The sequence below is a fragment of the Emys orbicularis genome, chromosome 3 (assembly GCF_028017835.1).
Source record: "Emys orbicularis isolate rEmyOrb1 chromosome 3, rEmyOrb1.hap1, whole genome shotgun sequence".
Classification (NCBI taxonomy): Eukaryota; Metazoa; Chordata; order Testudines; family Emydidae; genus Emys; species Emys orbicularis.
In genome coordinates this window covers 92247867-92263051 of record NC_088685.1, presented here as the reverse complement: position 1 = coordinate 92263051, position 15185 = coordinate 92247867, and the positions used below count along the sequence as shown (strand labels likewise).

At 41.4% G+C, this 15185-nt stretch overlaps 1 protein-coding gene across 1 annotated transcript; it reads left to right on the top strand.

The window, feature by feature from the left end:
• Positions 1–651: 651 nt before the first annotated feature.
• GPRC6A (G protein-coupled receptor class C group 6 member A) lies at positions 652–14813 on the top strand. Its single transcript, XM_065402054.1, has 6 exons — positions 652–845; positions 6190–6493; positions 8635–9462; positions 10971–11183; positions 12291–12414; positions 13690–14813. The coding sequence occupies exons 1-6, from the start codon at positions 652–654 to the stop codon at positions 14811–14813; spliced, it is 2787 nt and encodes a 928-aa protein (XP_065258126.1).
• The last annotated feature ends 372 nt before the right edge of the window (positions 14814–15185 follow it).

Below are 15185 nucleotides of genomic sequence, written 5' to 3'. Positions count from 1 at the left end.
AGCCCATTGAAGTCAATGGGAGCTGGGCTTTGGATCAAGCCCATCCAAACGTGTATTTTATACCAAGATGTTAAAAAGTTCTCAGAAAATGGCTGTGAGGAAATGCAGTCTGGAGACAACTTCTTTCAGGGCCTGCTCCAAAGCCCACTGGAGTCAATGGGACTCTTTCCAATATCTTCAATGGGTTTTAGATCCGGCCTTTAAAGCTTTTTGTGGCAAAATTGTGGATATGGTATTTCTACTAGTATTTTCCACGGTTTGATATTCATATGCCTTGGGTTAGAAGATATTCAGGATATGCTTTTGACAGAGTATCCCAAATTTACATCAAAATATTTGACATATGTTTCATATACAGCCCAATGATATATTACTGTAAGTACACAGAATTTTTGTGCCCAACATCCCATCTATTTTAATAAATCTATTTCAGGGCTCTCACTCAGCTGTTTGTAAGAGTATTGCATTAGTGGCATCAGGGAAATAACATGAGCCTTTTGAACTAAACACAGGCATCTGGTGAGGTGTGACTAGCTTTCAGTGCAGCCCTTTTCCTTTGCTGCTGTTTACAGGTGAAATAGGAACAGTGTTGTTGGCACTGTAGTTAGCTTAATTGACTCAAGGCAGCTAGTAAGCAAGAGAAACAGAAACATGGCATTAGTTGGTTTGTTGATCCCCTGCTTTGTGATCAGCTTTGATGTCACCCACTCTTGCCAGAATGCTGACAATTTTGTGGGTGCCAGTTCTCCCGGGGACATTGTCATCGGAGGTCTGTTTGCAGTTCATGGCAAAATGCTACATCCAGAAGAACACCCCATGAGACCAGTGATTCAGAATTGTGCTGGGTGAGTAACATTGCAAATAATACAAATGAAATACCAAGATGATATCACTGGAACCACTCATGAGCAGACATCAAAAATGCTTGATAAATTGCATTTCTGAATAATTATTTATTAAAAACAGGTTAGTCTTGTGAACCCTCCCAGTAAGGGGGGGGAGGGGTGTGCAGAGCACAGAGTAGTGTAATAATATGCTCCCCAGAAGACACTGTGACCAGCTGAACTTGAGGGTGACTCTTCCTCTGATCACCTGGATCTATTTACCCCTAGAAGCAAATGGCATTGGAGGTTGGGGATGAGTAATCTTTTTCATTTCAATTATCATTTTAGCTCTGATTTGTTTTTATTTGCCTAAACAATACCCTACTGTATTATTATTTATTATCAGTAGTGCCTAAGAACCCTAGTCCTGGACCAGTGCCCCACTGTGTTGGGGCCCTGTACAAACACAGAACAAACAGACCTCATAAAATTTAGAAAATCATTTTTGATGAAATTTTCTTTTAAAAAGGCTATCAGTGTAAATAGGATAGGATCTGAGGCTAAAATAGGGAAAGAACAAGTAGACAAGTTAGATGTCTTCAACTTGGCAGAGCCTGACAAAATACATCCTAGACTGCTTAAGGAACTGGCCGAAGAGATCTCTGAGCCATTAGCAATTATCTTTGAGAGCTCGCAGAGGATGGGAGAGATCCCAGAGGACTGGAAAATTATCTATCTATAAAAAGGGGAATAAGGACACAGGGAATTATAGACCAGTCATCTTAACTTTGGTATCTAGAAAGATAATGGAACAAATAATCAATAGTCAAACAATCTATTTGTAAGCATCTAGAAGATAATAAGGTAATAAGTAACAGTGAACATGAATTGATCAAGAATAAATCATGTTAAACCAACCTAATAATCTTCTTTGACAGGGTAACAAATCTTGTGGATGGGAGTGGGGGAAAGCAGTAGATAATATGATATTTCTCAACTTCGGTAAGGTTTTTGATACTGTCTCACCTAACCTGTTCACAGGGCCGGAGTGGCAAAGCAGGAAAAAGAAAAAGAAAAAAACCTGCAGCGCGGCCGGAGCCAGGGTACAGGGGGACTCCCTGCGCTGCAGATGTGCCCCGGCTAGCGGGGGGGTGGGGGGGGTGGGAGCAGGGGGAGAGAGAGAAGGAGGGTGGCCAGGGCTTCAGCGGGGCGCTCGCCACGTGGCCCCGACCGCCGCGCCGCCTGCCGGGAGGGCTCCACACCGCTCTGGTCGACGGGGAGGGAAGGACCCGGGCTGCCCTGCCGGGCTTGCTACAGACCTGGCACTGGCTGGGGCAGATGGAGTGCGCAACCCGCTCCCAGCAGGGCGCTCCCCTCCTCCGCGCCGCCGCCCCCTACAGGGTGGCCGGAGCGGCGAACAACAACAAAAAAAAGCGGCTGTGCCGCCCTAGGATTGGGCGGAATGCCGCCCCGTAGAATCTGCCGCCCCAAGCACGAGCTTGCTCGGCTGGTGCCTGGAGCCGGCCCTGCCTGTTCATAAGCAAACTAGAGAAATACAGCCTAGATAAACCTACTATAAGGAGGGTGCACAACTGGTTGGAAAATCGTACTCAGAGAGTAGTTATCAATGGTTCACAGTCAAGCTGGAAGGGCATATCAAGGGGTGTGTGCAGGAAGTGTCTTGGATCCAGTTCTATTCAATATCTTCATTTGGATAATGGCACAGAGAGTATACATATAAAGTTTGCAGATGATACCAAGCTGGGAGGAGTTGCAAGTGCTTTGGAGCACAGGATTAGAATTCAAAATGATCCTGACAAACTAGAGAAATGGTCTGAAATAAATAGGATGAAATTCAATAAAGACAAATGCAAAGTACTACACATAGGAAGGAATAATCAATTACACAAATACAAAATGGGAAATGATTGCCTAGGAAGTAGTACTGCAGAAAAGGATCTGGGGTTATTGTGGGTCACAAACTGAATATGTTGCAACAATGTAATAGTGTTGCAATAAAAGCAAACATCATTCTGGGATGTATTATCAGGAGTGTTGTAAGTAAGACACAAGAAGTAATTCTTCCACTCTATTCAGTACGGATAAGACCTCAGCTGGTATACTGTGTCCATTTCTGGGTACCACATTTTGGGAAAGATGTGTACAAGTTAGAGAAGAGTCCAGAGAAGAGCAACAAAAATTATTAAAGGGTTAGAAAACATTACTTATGAGGAAAGATTGGGGAGGGGGAGGTATTTTTAGGCTGGAGAAGAGAAGACTGAGGGGGAGACATGAAGGTACATAACAGTTTGTTATAAAGCGGAGCGTGATAAATTGTTCTCCTTATCTACTGAGGACAGGACAAGAAATAATGGGCTTAAATTGTAGCAAGGGAGATTTGGGTTAGACATTAGGAAAAACTTCCTAACTGCAAGGGTAATTAAGCACTGGAACAAATTACCTTGGGAGGTTGTGGAATCACCATTGGAGGTTTTTAAGAATACAGTCTTAAGAATGTATTTTAATAATACATGTCAAGGACGGTCTACTAGGAGTATTATGAATAGGACATTAACAAACAGCAAAATAAATGCATAAATTAGGTAGCTGTTTGAAGTGTGTAAAATTATAATCCATTTTCACGTGAAAAAAATATGTATTTGAAATACAAATAATGTGTGTTTGAAACATAAAGTACTGTTTTTTCTTTATCATTTATATATTCAAAATGAGATCCTTGAAATAGTATTTTATTGAATTTCATAAAAGACCCAGGGTGGGATTTTGAAGAGTACCTAATGAATTAGGAGCAATGGCTTTCAATGGGACAAGTGATCCTAACTCACTTAGGTATTTTTCAAAATTCTGCCCCAAATCTATAGCAAGATACTGAAGTTCTTCATTAATCAAAGTTCTCAGTGGGTACTTTTGCTGAATAAGGACTGAGCAAGGATATTAAGATTTGGACTGCAAAAGTGAAAATCATAGAACTGCAAGGGACCTCAATAGGTCATCTACTCCAGTCCCCTGCACTGAGGCAGGACTAAGTATTACCTAAACCAGAGGTGAGCAAACTACGGCCCGCGGGCTGCATCCAGCCCGTGAGCCATTTTAAGCTGGCCTGGGGTGCAGGGTCGGGGGGCACACCACGGGGCTCCCAGAAGCTGCGGCATGGCCCTGCTCCATCTCCTATGCGCTCCAATGGCCCCGCTACAATGGGAAATGTAGGGGCGGTGCCTGCAGACGGGGCAGCATGCAGAGTCGCCTGGCCGCGCCTCTGTGTAGGTGCCAGAGAAGGAACATGCTGCTACTTCCAGGAGCCACTTGAGGTAAGCGCTGCTCAGAGCCTGCACCCCTGTGCCTCTCCGCATGCCCCAACCCTCTGCCCCAGCCCTGATCTCCCTCCCGCCCTCCAAACCCCTCGATCCCAGCCCAGAGCACCATCCTACACCCCAAACCTCTCATCCCCAGCCCCACCCCAGAGCCCACACCCCCAACCAGAGCCCTCACCCCCTCCTGCACCCCAACCCCAATTTTGTGAGCATTCATGGCCCGCCATACAATTTCTATTCCCAGATGTGGCCCTCGGGCCAAAAAGTTTGCCCACCCCTGTCCTAGTAGCTGTTTATGACTACAACTTTGTCAGACCCAGTGGTTTTCCTGCATGCTTTTTTTTTAAAAATCCTGGTACAAACCCTCAATTCTCACTTTGAGTTCTGGGTTCAAAGGAACACAAAATCTGAAAGTGCAAATCAGTTGAAATATTCAGGTGTCACCTGGTTTTGCATCACAATTATACAAAATTGCAAATTTTGAGCAATTTTGATGCAAAAATCATAAATTCATAGATTCATAGATTCTAGAGCTGGAAGGGATCTCGAGAGGTCATCAAGTCCAGTCCCCTGCCCTCATGGCAGGACCAAATACTATCTAGACAATCCCTGATAGACATTTATCTAACCTACTCTTAAATATCTCCAGAGATGGAGATTCCACAACCTCCCTAGGCAGTTTATTCCAGTGTTTAACCACCCTGACAGTTAGGAACTTTTTCCTAATGTCCAACCTAAACCTCCCTTGCTGCAGTTTAAGCCCATTGCTTCTTGTTCTATCCTTAGAGGCTAAAATGAACAAGTTTTCTCCCTCCTCCTTATGACACCTTTTAGATACCTGAAAACTGCTAGCATGTCCCCTCTCAGTCTTCTCTTTCTCAAACTGAACAAACCCAATTATTTCAGCCTTCCTTCATAGGTCATGTTCTCTAGACCTTTAATCATTCTTCTTGCTCTTCTCTGGACCCTCTCCAATTTCTCCACATCTTTCATAAATTGCTCCACTTGAAATTGATTCCAGCTTCACTTAAAGCCTTGTGAACCTTACAGAACCTTGGCCAAGTGTGGAGATGAGGTAGTCTTATTGTGAATATTTTGTACATCTCTACTTATGATTAAGGGTCTGATCCAATGAGAATCTTTCCACTGACTTCAATGGACTTTGGATCAGGCCCTAAGAGCCTCCACCCAAATGCTATATGGGTTTCAGATTATAGTCTCAGAAATGTTTATTTCCCTAGAGTCTTTTCTCTTTCTGTTTAAGACCATAAGAACATTACTGCTGCCACACTAGGTTAAACCAATGGTCCACCTAGCCCAGAATCCTGTCTCGGACAGTGGCCAGTACCAGAGATTCTGGAGCACCCAAGAACAGGGCAATTTTGGAGAGATCCATCCCTGTCTTCCCCTCCTGGCTTCTAGCTGTCAGAGGTTTAGGGTTGCCCAAAGCATGGGGCTACGTCCCTGATCATCTGGCTAATAGCCATTGATGGACCTATTCTCCATGAACTTATCTAGCTCTTTTTTGAACAGTTATATTTTTGGCCATTACAACATCCCACAGCAATGAGTCCCACAGGTTAATTGTGCATTGTATGAAAAAGTACTTCCTCTTCAGGTGTATGTTGAAGGAAAATGCTTCAAATGGAAAATTATGGCCAAATCCTCAGGTGATGTACATTAGCAGAGAGCTCTGAATTCGACAGTGCTCTGCTGATTTATACCAGCTGAGGATCTGGCCCATTAATGTATATAGTTTGACAATTGAATAGCAAGGTGTATTCTGCTTCTCCATGACATGCAAATTCTTATTTACATTGTATTAAAGGTTTTGTGTTGGCTTCCTAAATCTCACATTTGAATGTGAGACAAAACAATCTAAATTTAATATTTTCCCCCCAAACCAAACAAATCACACGTAATAACAATTTTGACATTTCATTTTAGTAAATGTCAGGGGCTAAAGAACTGATTTTGTTCCAGCCTTGATTCTGCAAATCTTTACTTAAAGTAACAATTCTGTTTCATGACAGTTTCGAAATTCAAGTGTTTCTTCAGACTCTTGCGATGATACATGCCATTGAAATGATCAACAATTCAACGCTGTTATCTGGAATTATACTGGGCTATGAAATCTACGACACTTGTGCAGAAGTTACAAAAGCCATGGGAGCAGCTTTGAGGTTCCTGGCTAAATTCAATGCTTCCATGGACACAGTAGAATACAAGTGTAACTTTTCAGACTACATACCAAGAATTAAGGCTGTCATAGGTTCCAGCTACTCTGAAATAGCAATGGCAGTTTCAAGGCTGTTGAATTTGCAACTAATCCCACTGGTAAGTTTGGGGCAATAGTTTCATTTTGAATAGAGGACCAAATTTAGCAATGGTATAAGTAGGCACTGCGCCAGTTGAAATGAATGATAGTTGCACAGGCTTACGCCAGAGTTGGATTTGGCCCAAAGACTTGTCTGTTGTCTTCAGGAATCAAAGAGGGAAAGTGCTTCCAGTGCTGACACTGCAGTCACTCTCTTTCAGTTATTCAATGGAAGGACATAAAGCAAGAGCTCTGAAGGGAGTTGTTCATTTGCCCTCTAAACCACAGAGCAGTGGTACATGATGATTTGGCCCCATCTGTCTAACTAGAGGGGCTGGGGAAACTGAGGGCCTGATCCAAAGCCCACTGAAGTCAGTGGGTGTCTTACTTGGTCTGGGGTGACTGTGTTAGTGTCTTGTCCTGTGCTGAAAAAAGACGAAGATCTAGTTTGGGGATAAATCTGGAAATTCTCCTCTCCCGCTCCGTAGAGCATCCAAGGATTGGTGGAGCACATGGTGCCCAAGCCACATCCTCCCTGCAGCCAAATATCCTTCTCCATCCCTGACATGGAAGCCGTGAAACTGGAATGTTTAAATTTAGGCACATGCTTCAGTACCTGCCTTTGGAATGCTCCAGTGGTGCAAAAGGGGTGGAGTTGGGGGCCAGGATCTAGTCCTGAATATACTGCTAACAGCACGGAACACATCACTTTGACTATATGGTAGGACATAGTAATTAGAGAGATGGGAAAAAGACATATAAGATCACTAAATCCCTCCTTCTGCAATGATAGGAAGGGATCATGCTCTCCAACTCCCCTATTAGGCATGTAACAGATATTAAACTGATCCTAAACTTGATCTTAATCAAAAGGCAGGTTATAGGAACAAATCATACATTGGCACAGGGAGATGGGAAAGATGACCTAATAGAAGCTTTTCCCATCACTAATTTCTATAATCAGCTAACAACAATAATAGTTGGTATCAACCAGCCTGGTCATCCTTCCCTTGTTGGCAAGTTTGTATTTATTTTTGACAGTTAAGATGCCAAGGAGGACAGGGAACATGTGCAAAAGAAAATCCACAAAGACAAACAGAGATTAAAAGTTTCTTTGGTTTAAGTTAAACTTTTCTACTCATCGATATCTGAGTTATATTCCATGGAATCAGTGCATCAACTAGTTATAATAATAATAATAATAATTTTATTATTATTTATTATAACTAGTTTTATAAAAGAGTTTGCCTCACTGTTTCTGGAACTACACTTTCCAACTATTTGCTACTATTTTCTCAGGGATGTTCCTCCAGTAGATATTGAGATTGTATATTTTTTTAAAAAAATTAAAGTTCTGATAAATGAATATGTATCTGTGCAAACAGTTCTGCCAGGCTTGGTGATAGTGTTGCCCTACAAAGACTAAGGATATTAACAGTTTGAACAGTAACTATTTGAATACTTCCAAAAATTTTGATTAATGTTTTTTAATAGCAGGTTGATGTCATCTGAACAAAGTTGATCTGTAAAATAAAATGACAGAACTAGCGTAGTTGTCATTTCTTCTTTTAAAACCAGATCCTCAGCCATCATTAAGATCGCTCTGTGCCACCGGAGTAGGACAAAGGACCAGAACTGTAAAGGTATTTAGATGCCTGAAGATGCAGATAGGTGACTAGGCACTGTTGAAAATCCCACTAGGCACCTGTCTGCATCTTTAGTTCCCTAAATACCTTTATGAATCTGGCCCAGAGTCCTCACACCAGCCCTAAATAGTCAGCTGATCTTTCCCCTGACATAGGGGAATCCTCAGCTGGCTTTGTATCACCCAAGCCAATTGTCTAGCATACTGGGAATGTTGGGGACAGCAAAGAGGTAGGGAGGAGGGAGGTTCAGGTCATGACAGGGTGGATGTGGAGTGTGATGAACTGGGTGATCCCGGGCTGCTGGGAATGTCTCTGAAGCCCCCAGCCAGCCCCAGGATTGGGGGAGGCAGAAAGATGGCTTAGAGCCACCTTTGCCTCTCCCACACACAGCTGCATCAGGCTCAAACTTGGCACACCTGAGGATTAAACCTTTAGTACAAAGCACAGCTTTGGATCTCTTGGCATCTACTCAGAATTCACAGTTTCTGTAACTGAAATATTCTGTCCCTTCCTAGGTTAGTCACGCATCAAGTGCTGAAATCCTCAGTGACAAAATCCGCTTTCCTTCCTTCTTACGCACTGTGCCTAGTGATTTTTATCAGACGCGAGCAATGGCCCGCTTGATCCACAGGTCTGGATGGAACTGGATTGGATTAATAGCCACCGATGATGACTATGGGCGATCTGCTCTGGAAAGCTTTGGGATACAGGCCATGGCGAACAATGTTTGTATCGCTTTTAAAGAAATGTTGCCAGCCTATCTCTCTGATGGCACCATTAATGCCAAAGTTAATCAAGCACTTGAGAAGATTGTCCAGGAAACCAGGGTAAATGTAATCGTTGTCTTTCTCAGACAATTCCATGTGACGAAACTATTTCGAAAAGCAATTGAGAGGAACATACATAAAATCTGGATTGCAAGTGATAACTGGTCAGCTGCCGTCAAGATCACTACCATTCCCAAGATCAAGCACCTTGGAACAGTCGTGGGATTTGCATACAAAAGTGAAAACCTTTCTACGTTTCATGACTTCTTGAAAACCCTGCATTTGCAACCCACTGAAAACAACATGTTCTTAAAAGAATATAGTGTGCTTTTGTCAACCTGCGCACATGTGGAGGACCAGGATTTGAACAAGTGCATTTCAAATTATTCTCAGGAGAATTTGATCTACCAGGCTGGGATACACAGTCAGATCTGGAGAGATGATTTTCTGAGGGCCAACATTGAGCCAGGATTTATCCAGAGTACTATGCTCGCAGTCCACGCTATTGCATATGCTGTACGGGAGCAGTGCAAAGACAGAGACTGCAAGAATCCTGTTGCTTTTGCCCCCTGGGAAGTACGTTTATGATACTTCTGCATTTCCTCCTCTATGAACACCATTCATTCCCTAGTTCTTCTTTGTTACCCATATTCACTAGCTGTCCTCTTTGTTACCCATGTGCACTTCTGTCCTCTTGTTACTGTGTAACCTACTCTCTCCCACCAGAAACCTGTTCCCTGAATTGAGGCACATGGGTACATGTTTAGTCCTTCCTTCACCGCTGCTATGCCAATTTAAACCAAAGTTTGTATACTAGAGATTGGTCAGACATCTTATCAGAACAATCTAATCAATCTATTTTTTAAGATGTTAAACAGCCACTACTTTAGTATCTGAACATCTCCCAGGTACTAAAGACCCAGAGGCTGCATACCAATTTAACAATATGCAGTGGATGCTCTTGATAGACGGGATTATTAGAGAAGAAGGAAGTTCTTCAAAGCATTTCCCACTTCCTCCCAACATTACCTCCATCTTGCCTGGGTTCAGTTGTCTTTCATCTGACATGAACCTTCACCTGAAAGTCAAACTGAAGCAAACCATTCTTTTGTATGTGTATGTGTTAATCTTGATTTTACATTGGAGTGAATGACAGGAAAAGCAGGCCCTGGTATCTTTGGGATGGGTGAAGTATTCTGCCTAATACCCATCTGTTTTGGGGGGTGGGTGGAGTGGGGAAAGAGCAGGAGAAATCAGACAAATAAACCTGACGTGACCTTTTACCGAAGTACCTGGTCAGGCTTATTCACTTCTACACACTTTTACTGAGATAGTTAAACAAAGATCATTTAAAAGGCAAACAAACTCTGAAGCATCCTGACCTGTTGTGACCTGTTATCCCAGGTCAGGGCAGGTCAAACCAAGATAGAAGGTTTTTGTATAAGAAAATGTAATGACTTGAAAGGCTGTTAACTTCAAAATTCCCTCTCAGCCCCATCCTGTAACCATGGCATTAGATGACTTGTCTTAATCAGAGTCACAGTTGAAAAATGTTAGAATTGGATATGGATCTGAACAATCCCAGAGCTTTGGGAGAGTTTGGATCTGGATCCATATCTGAGTCTAAACTCTGTCCATCTCTACCTCAGATATAGCTGAACAATAATGGCTGGCATCAGCCAGAGTAAGTTCTGTACAAGAGGATTGTTCTTGAAGGCCTTCTCCATTGCTTGTCAGCAGGATCTTCTCCTTTCCTCATTGTACCAAATTGTCACATGCTGGACAGGCAATAACATGAGCATTTCTGTGATTATATAAAGTAATGATAAGAAAACTGCTTTTAATGTATATACGCCAAAAGGGACCTGTATGATTGTCTTGTTTGGCCTCCTGCCTAATGTAATTCTATGGCCTGTGTTATGTAGGTCATATGAGATGATCATAATGGTTCCTTCTGATTTTAAGATTTTTATGTTCCTAAAAGCAGTATATCTCATCTTTATGCAATCATATAAATGATAAACTAGATCCATTTTACCAAACTGAAAGGAAATTGATGTGTTTGCTTATTTTTACTGCTACAGCTGCTTGAAGAACTTAAAAAAGTAACATTCAATGACAATGAAAAAGAAGTTCATTTTGATGCCAAAGGAGACCTTAACATGGGATATGATGTACTTCTCTGGAAGGAAATCAGTGGCCACATGGTGATCACTGAGATAGCAGAATATGACCTGCAGAAAGATGATTTTATCTTCAAGGATGAGGAGAAAGAAATGGAGTTTCTGAATTTAAAGGTATCTGGAGGACACACTGTGTTTGTACTGTAAAATGTGAAAGTGTTAGTGAACAAAATATGGTTTGGGAAGTTTGTTCCATGCCCTTGCCCTTCTCCTGCAGAATATAGCACTTGGGGTATGTATTTACTATTCTCCTCACATGTACTTAGTATTATTAGTGAAGGCTCCTCCCGGATGTCATGGTTCAAATGCTCCATTACTTTAGAGACAGATTCTGCCACTCTGGTTTACTCTGACTAATACCTTGATCTGCGAGTGGTCTCAATTATTTCAATTGAAGCATTGCTGAGATCCAGCGCCTCCTATAGATGCTTTCCTATTGGACAGTTTACAAATTACGTCTGTCCTAAGACTTCTATTGAATAACTTGATAGTGTGGTTCTACTTTAAAAAGTAATTATGTAGAAATGTCAACTTCCTATGCAACGCATCTATTCTTTTTGTTTATGGTCACTTTAGTGACAAAAATAAGCCTTTGTTGCTCTTTGCTTCTACTAGCCTTGCAGAGTCAACACAGCTAAAAGAGAGTGTACTAAAATTATGTTCCTTCTGGTGCCTTATCGATAGAACTGTTGTCCAACCCCATTGCTGTTTTGGGGGATTGTGCGGGAAAAAATCCCAATCAGTTACACCTGGGCAACATTATTATCTTCAGTGGAGTCGCACAGATGACACTGAGGGCAAAATTTGATTGCCCAGCTGTGATTGAACATCTAATCTGATATAAAACCTTTATTACTGGTGATGATGCAAAAGAAAGTACTCAAAGGTCAGATTCAGGGTCAAATTTTCAAAAGCATCAAAATTATTTAGAAGCCCAAGTCCCATTTTCAAAAATGACTTATGGGATTTGCGAAGTTATCAGTTAGAAACTCCCCCATATTTTTACTTGTAAAATGAATACATATAGAAAGTATTGAGACAATAAACATGGAGCCCTACAATGCAATGTTTACAGAGTCATTTGTAGGTTGTATTAAAATGCTGTTTAATAGCAAAGAGTTTGATCAAACCGTAGAATGACCCGAGTGATTTTATTTTAAATGGGAGATGTTCTAGTTATGCCTAGTTTGTGTTCTGTTTGTTTTCTCCATAACATTGCAGAAAGTTAAATCAACATGCTCCACGAAATGTAGACCAGGGGAAATGAAGAAGGTTTCAGCAAGTCCGCACACATGCTGCTATGAGTGTGTGAACTGCCCAGAAGACCATTATACTAATCAGACAGGTAATGAATTATGATCCAAATAAAGCATTTGTTTTATTCATGTACAGTATATGCTTTGGAAATCTGGAAAAAACTTGTAATGAGATAAATATATTTGTCTACATTCAGTGCCCTAAATACACAGGGCAGGAGTATTCAGCACACAACTCAGTTTACATTTTTCTTTTAAATCAGTTCTTCCAAAGCTAAGGTGATTAGATGCCCCAATTCACTGGGTTTGTTCTGGGATTGTGAGACAGTCCTGCTACCATATATGGTTCTGTTTAAGGTAGAAATGGCTTGAACCCAAAATCTGGATCCAAACACCCTTGAACTTTAAGAAAATTCAGATCCAGATTCAAACTGACCCTTTATCTAACCCTGACCTCTCTAATGGACTGAATCAAACCTCCAATCCAAATAGCCCCAAATTTAGGATCTGATTCTACAACTGAATCCATGTAAGTGGAGGTCTATTGACTTCACTGAGGCACTGTTTGGGCACAGGGGATTAATTACGTGGATCCAATGACAGGATCAGGGCCTAAGTTTGCATCTCTGGATCACTTCTCCGTAAAACTAGAACAGGGTCCTCCTAGTCGTTCTGCAGTACATCCATTTCAATATAAGTACTGTGGGTATTAGTTTTGGTTACCAAACACGTTTTGTCTATAATGGGATTATAGACAAAACGTGTCAGGTTAGGGTATACAATAATATCTCCAAGATGCACGTAGGATGAGGACTTCAATACTGCCTTCAGTACCAGTACCTAGTTTTAATAAAGCTTTTAAAAATGGGGAGTGAAGAGTAGAAGAGGGAAAGGAAAAACGTGGTCTTAAGAAATTGTTCAATACCATATGATAGCAACCAGCAGTAAACTATATTCCATCCTCTTTTTATGCTGATCATAGAAACCAAAGCATTTGCAAAATTTCTCTGCAAAGAATTTTACAGATATGTTCAACAGAGCTGTGCCAAAAGGTAGCCCAGTTACAATAAAGTTAGACTTTTAAAGGGCAAACTACAGTAGTGTCTGTCCTCACTATTGTATTTTGAAAAGGTGTCCGTAAAATGAAAGTTACTGTAGGGTATTCAGAAGTTTCCCACACAGTAGAAATAGAATTTCTAAAGGAATTATAGTTCCAAGTATCCAGGAGGTAATAGGTTTAATTTAAAGGGTATTATTTTGGGTCCCAGATAAAACAACATTTGTCTGTTCTAGAGCTCAGAACAAACCCTCTATCTCTGGCCTACTTTGGGCTTGCTCAGTAATCTGCACTTCTCTCCTTTTAGATATGGATTACTGCTTTCTGTGCAACAACAAAACTCACTGGTCGCCTGTGAACAGTACTACATGCTACAAAAAGACAGTCGAATACCTCAGCTGGAATGACTGGTTTGCTATTTTGCTAATAATCCTCTCTGGCCTTGGAGTTCTGTTGATTTTTGCAATTAGCACAATATTTACTAGAAACCTGGATACCCCTGTCGTAAAGGCATCAGGTGGTTTAACTGTTTGTTATGTTATTCTCCTCTGCCACTTCTTCATTTTTGCTAGCACTGTTTTTTTCATTGGTGAGCCGAGGGAATTCAAATGCAAAACCCGGCAAGCTTTCTTTGGCATCAGCTTTGCACTCTGCATCTCGTGTATTTTAATGAAGTCACTGAAAATTTTACTTGCCTTCAGCTTTGATCCAAAATTACAGAATTTTCTGAAGTGTCTCTACAAACCTGTTCCTATTGTGGTCACCTGCACCGGAATTCAAGTTGTCATTTGCACTTTTTGGGTAATATTTAGAAGCCCTTTTGTTGAGCAAAATTTCTTTATTCGAAGAGTTATTATACTGGAATGTAATGAAGGTTCTATTGTGGCTTTTGGGGTCATGTTAGGCTACATAGCTGCTCTGGCCTTTATTTGCTTCATATTTGCCTTTAAAGGCAGGAAATTACCCGAGAATTACAATGAAGCTAAATTCATAACCTTTGGCATGCTCATTTACTTCATAGCTTGGATTACATTCATCCCTGTCTATACAACTACGTTTGGTAAATACCGGCCAGCAGTTGAGATCACTGTTATTTTAATATCAAATTATGGAATTCTATGCTGCACCTTCCTTCCTAAGTGCTACATCATTCTTTATAAGCAAGAAACAAACACAAAATCTGCATTTCTCAAAATAATTTACAACTATTCTTCCAAAAGTGCAGGCTGCCTTACGGTTAGCCAAATTTCTTTGGAGTCTAACTGTACAGCCCCCCAGTATCCCATCACAAACTCTTGCTGTAAATCTGAAAAAACCTCTGTGAATGGCAACTGCCACTTTGAAGTCTCCAAACATAGTCTGATAAGAGAGAACGTTCCTCCAAAAAATACTGCTGGGACAATATCAAGGAAGAGATTGTCTAGCATATGACTGTGTAGCATTGGAGCAGCTAGATAGGGAAAGAGTAATTTCAGTAAGCTAGCTCTTCTCCAGGTCTCCTGTCCCTTGGCTCTCCCCAAGGCCCTGTCCAGCCCACAAGGGATGTGGTCTTCTAGGATGCATAAACAGCTGCACATTGGCATGACAATTCAGGAGAAGGCCAAAAAAATAAATAGAAAAAACCAACACAAAAACTAAACACCAGCAACCATCACATCCTATCCTCAGGCAGAAAGAGTAGAGTGAAAGTGCTCAGATGCCAGGGTGATAAGTAACTAAAAAGACAGACTTGTATCAAAAAGAAAGCCTTCCCCACAGTTCTGTATCTGCATTTATTGTCAGTCCCTTTCTCTCCCCGAAATC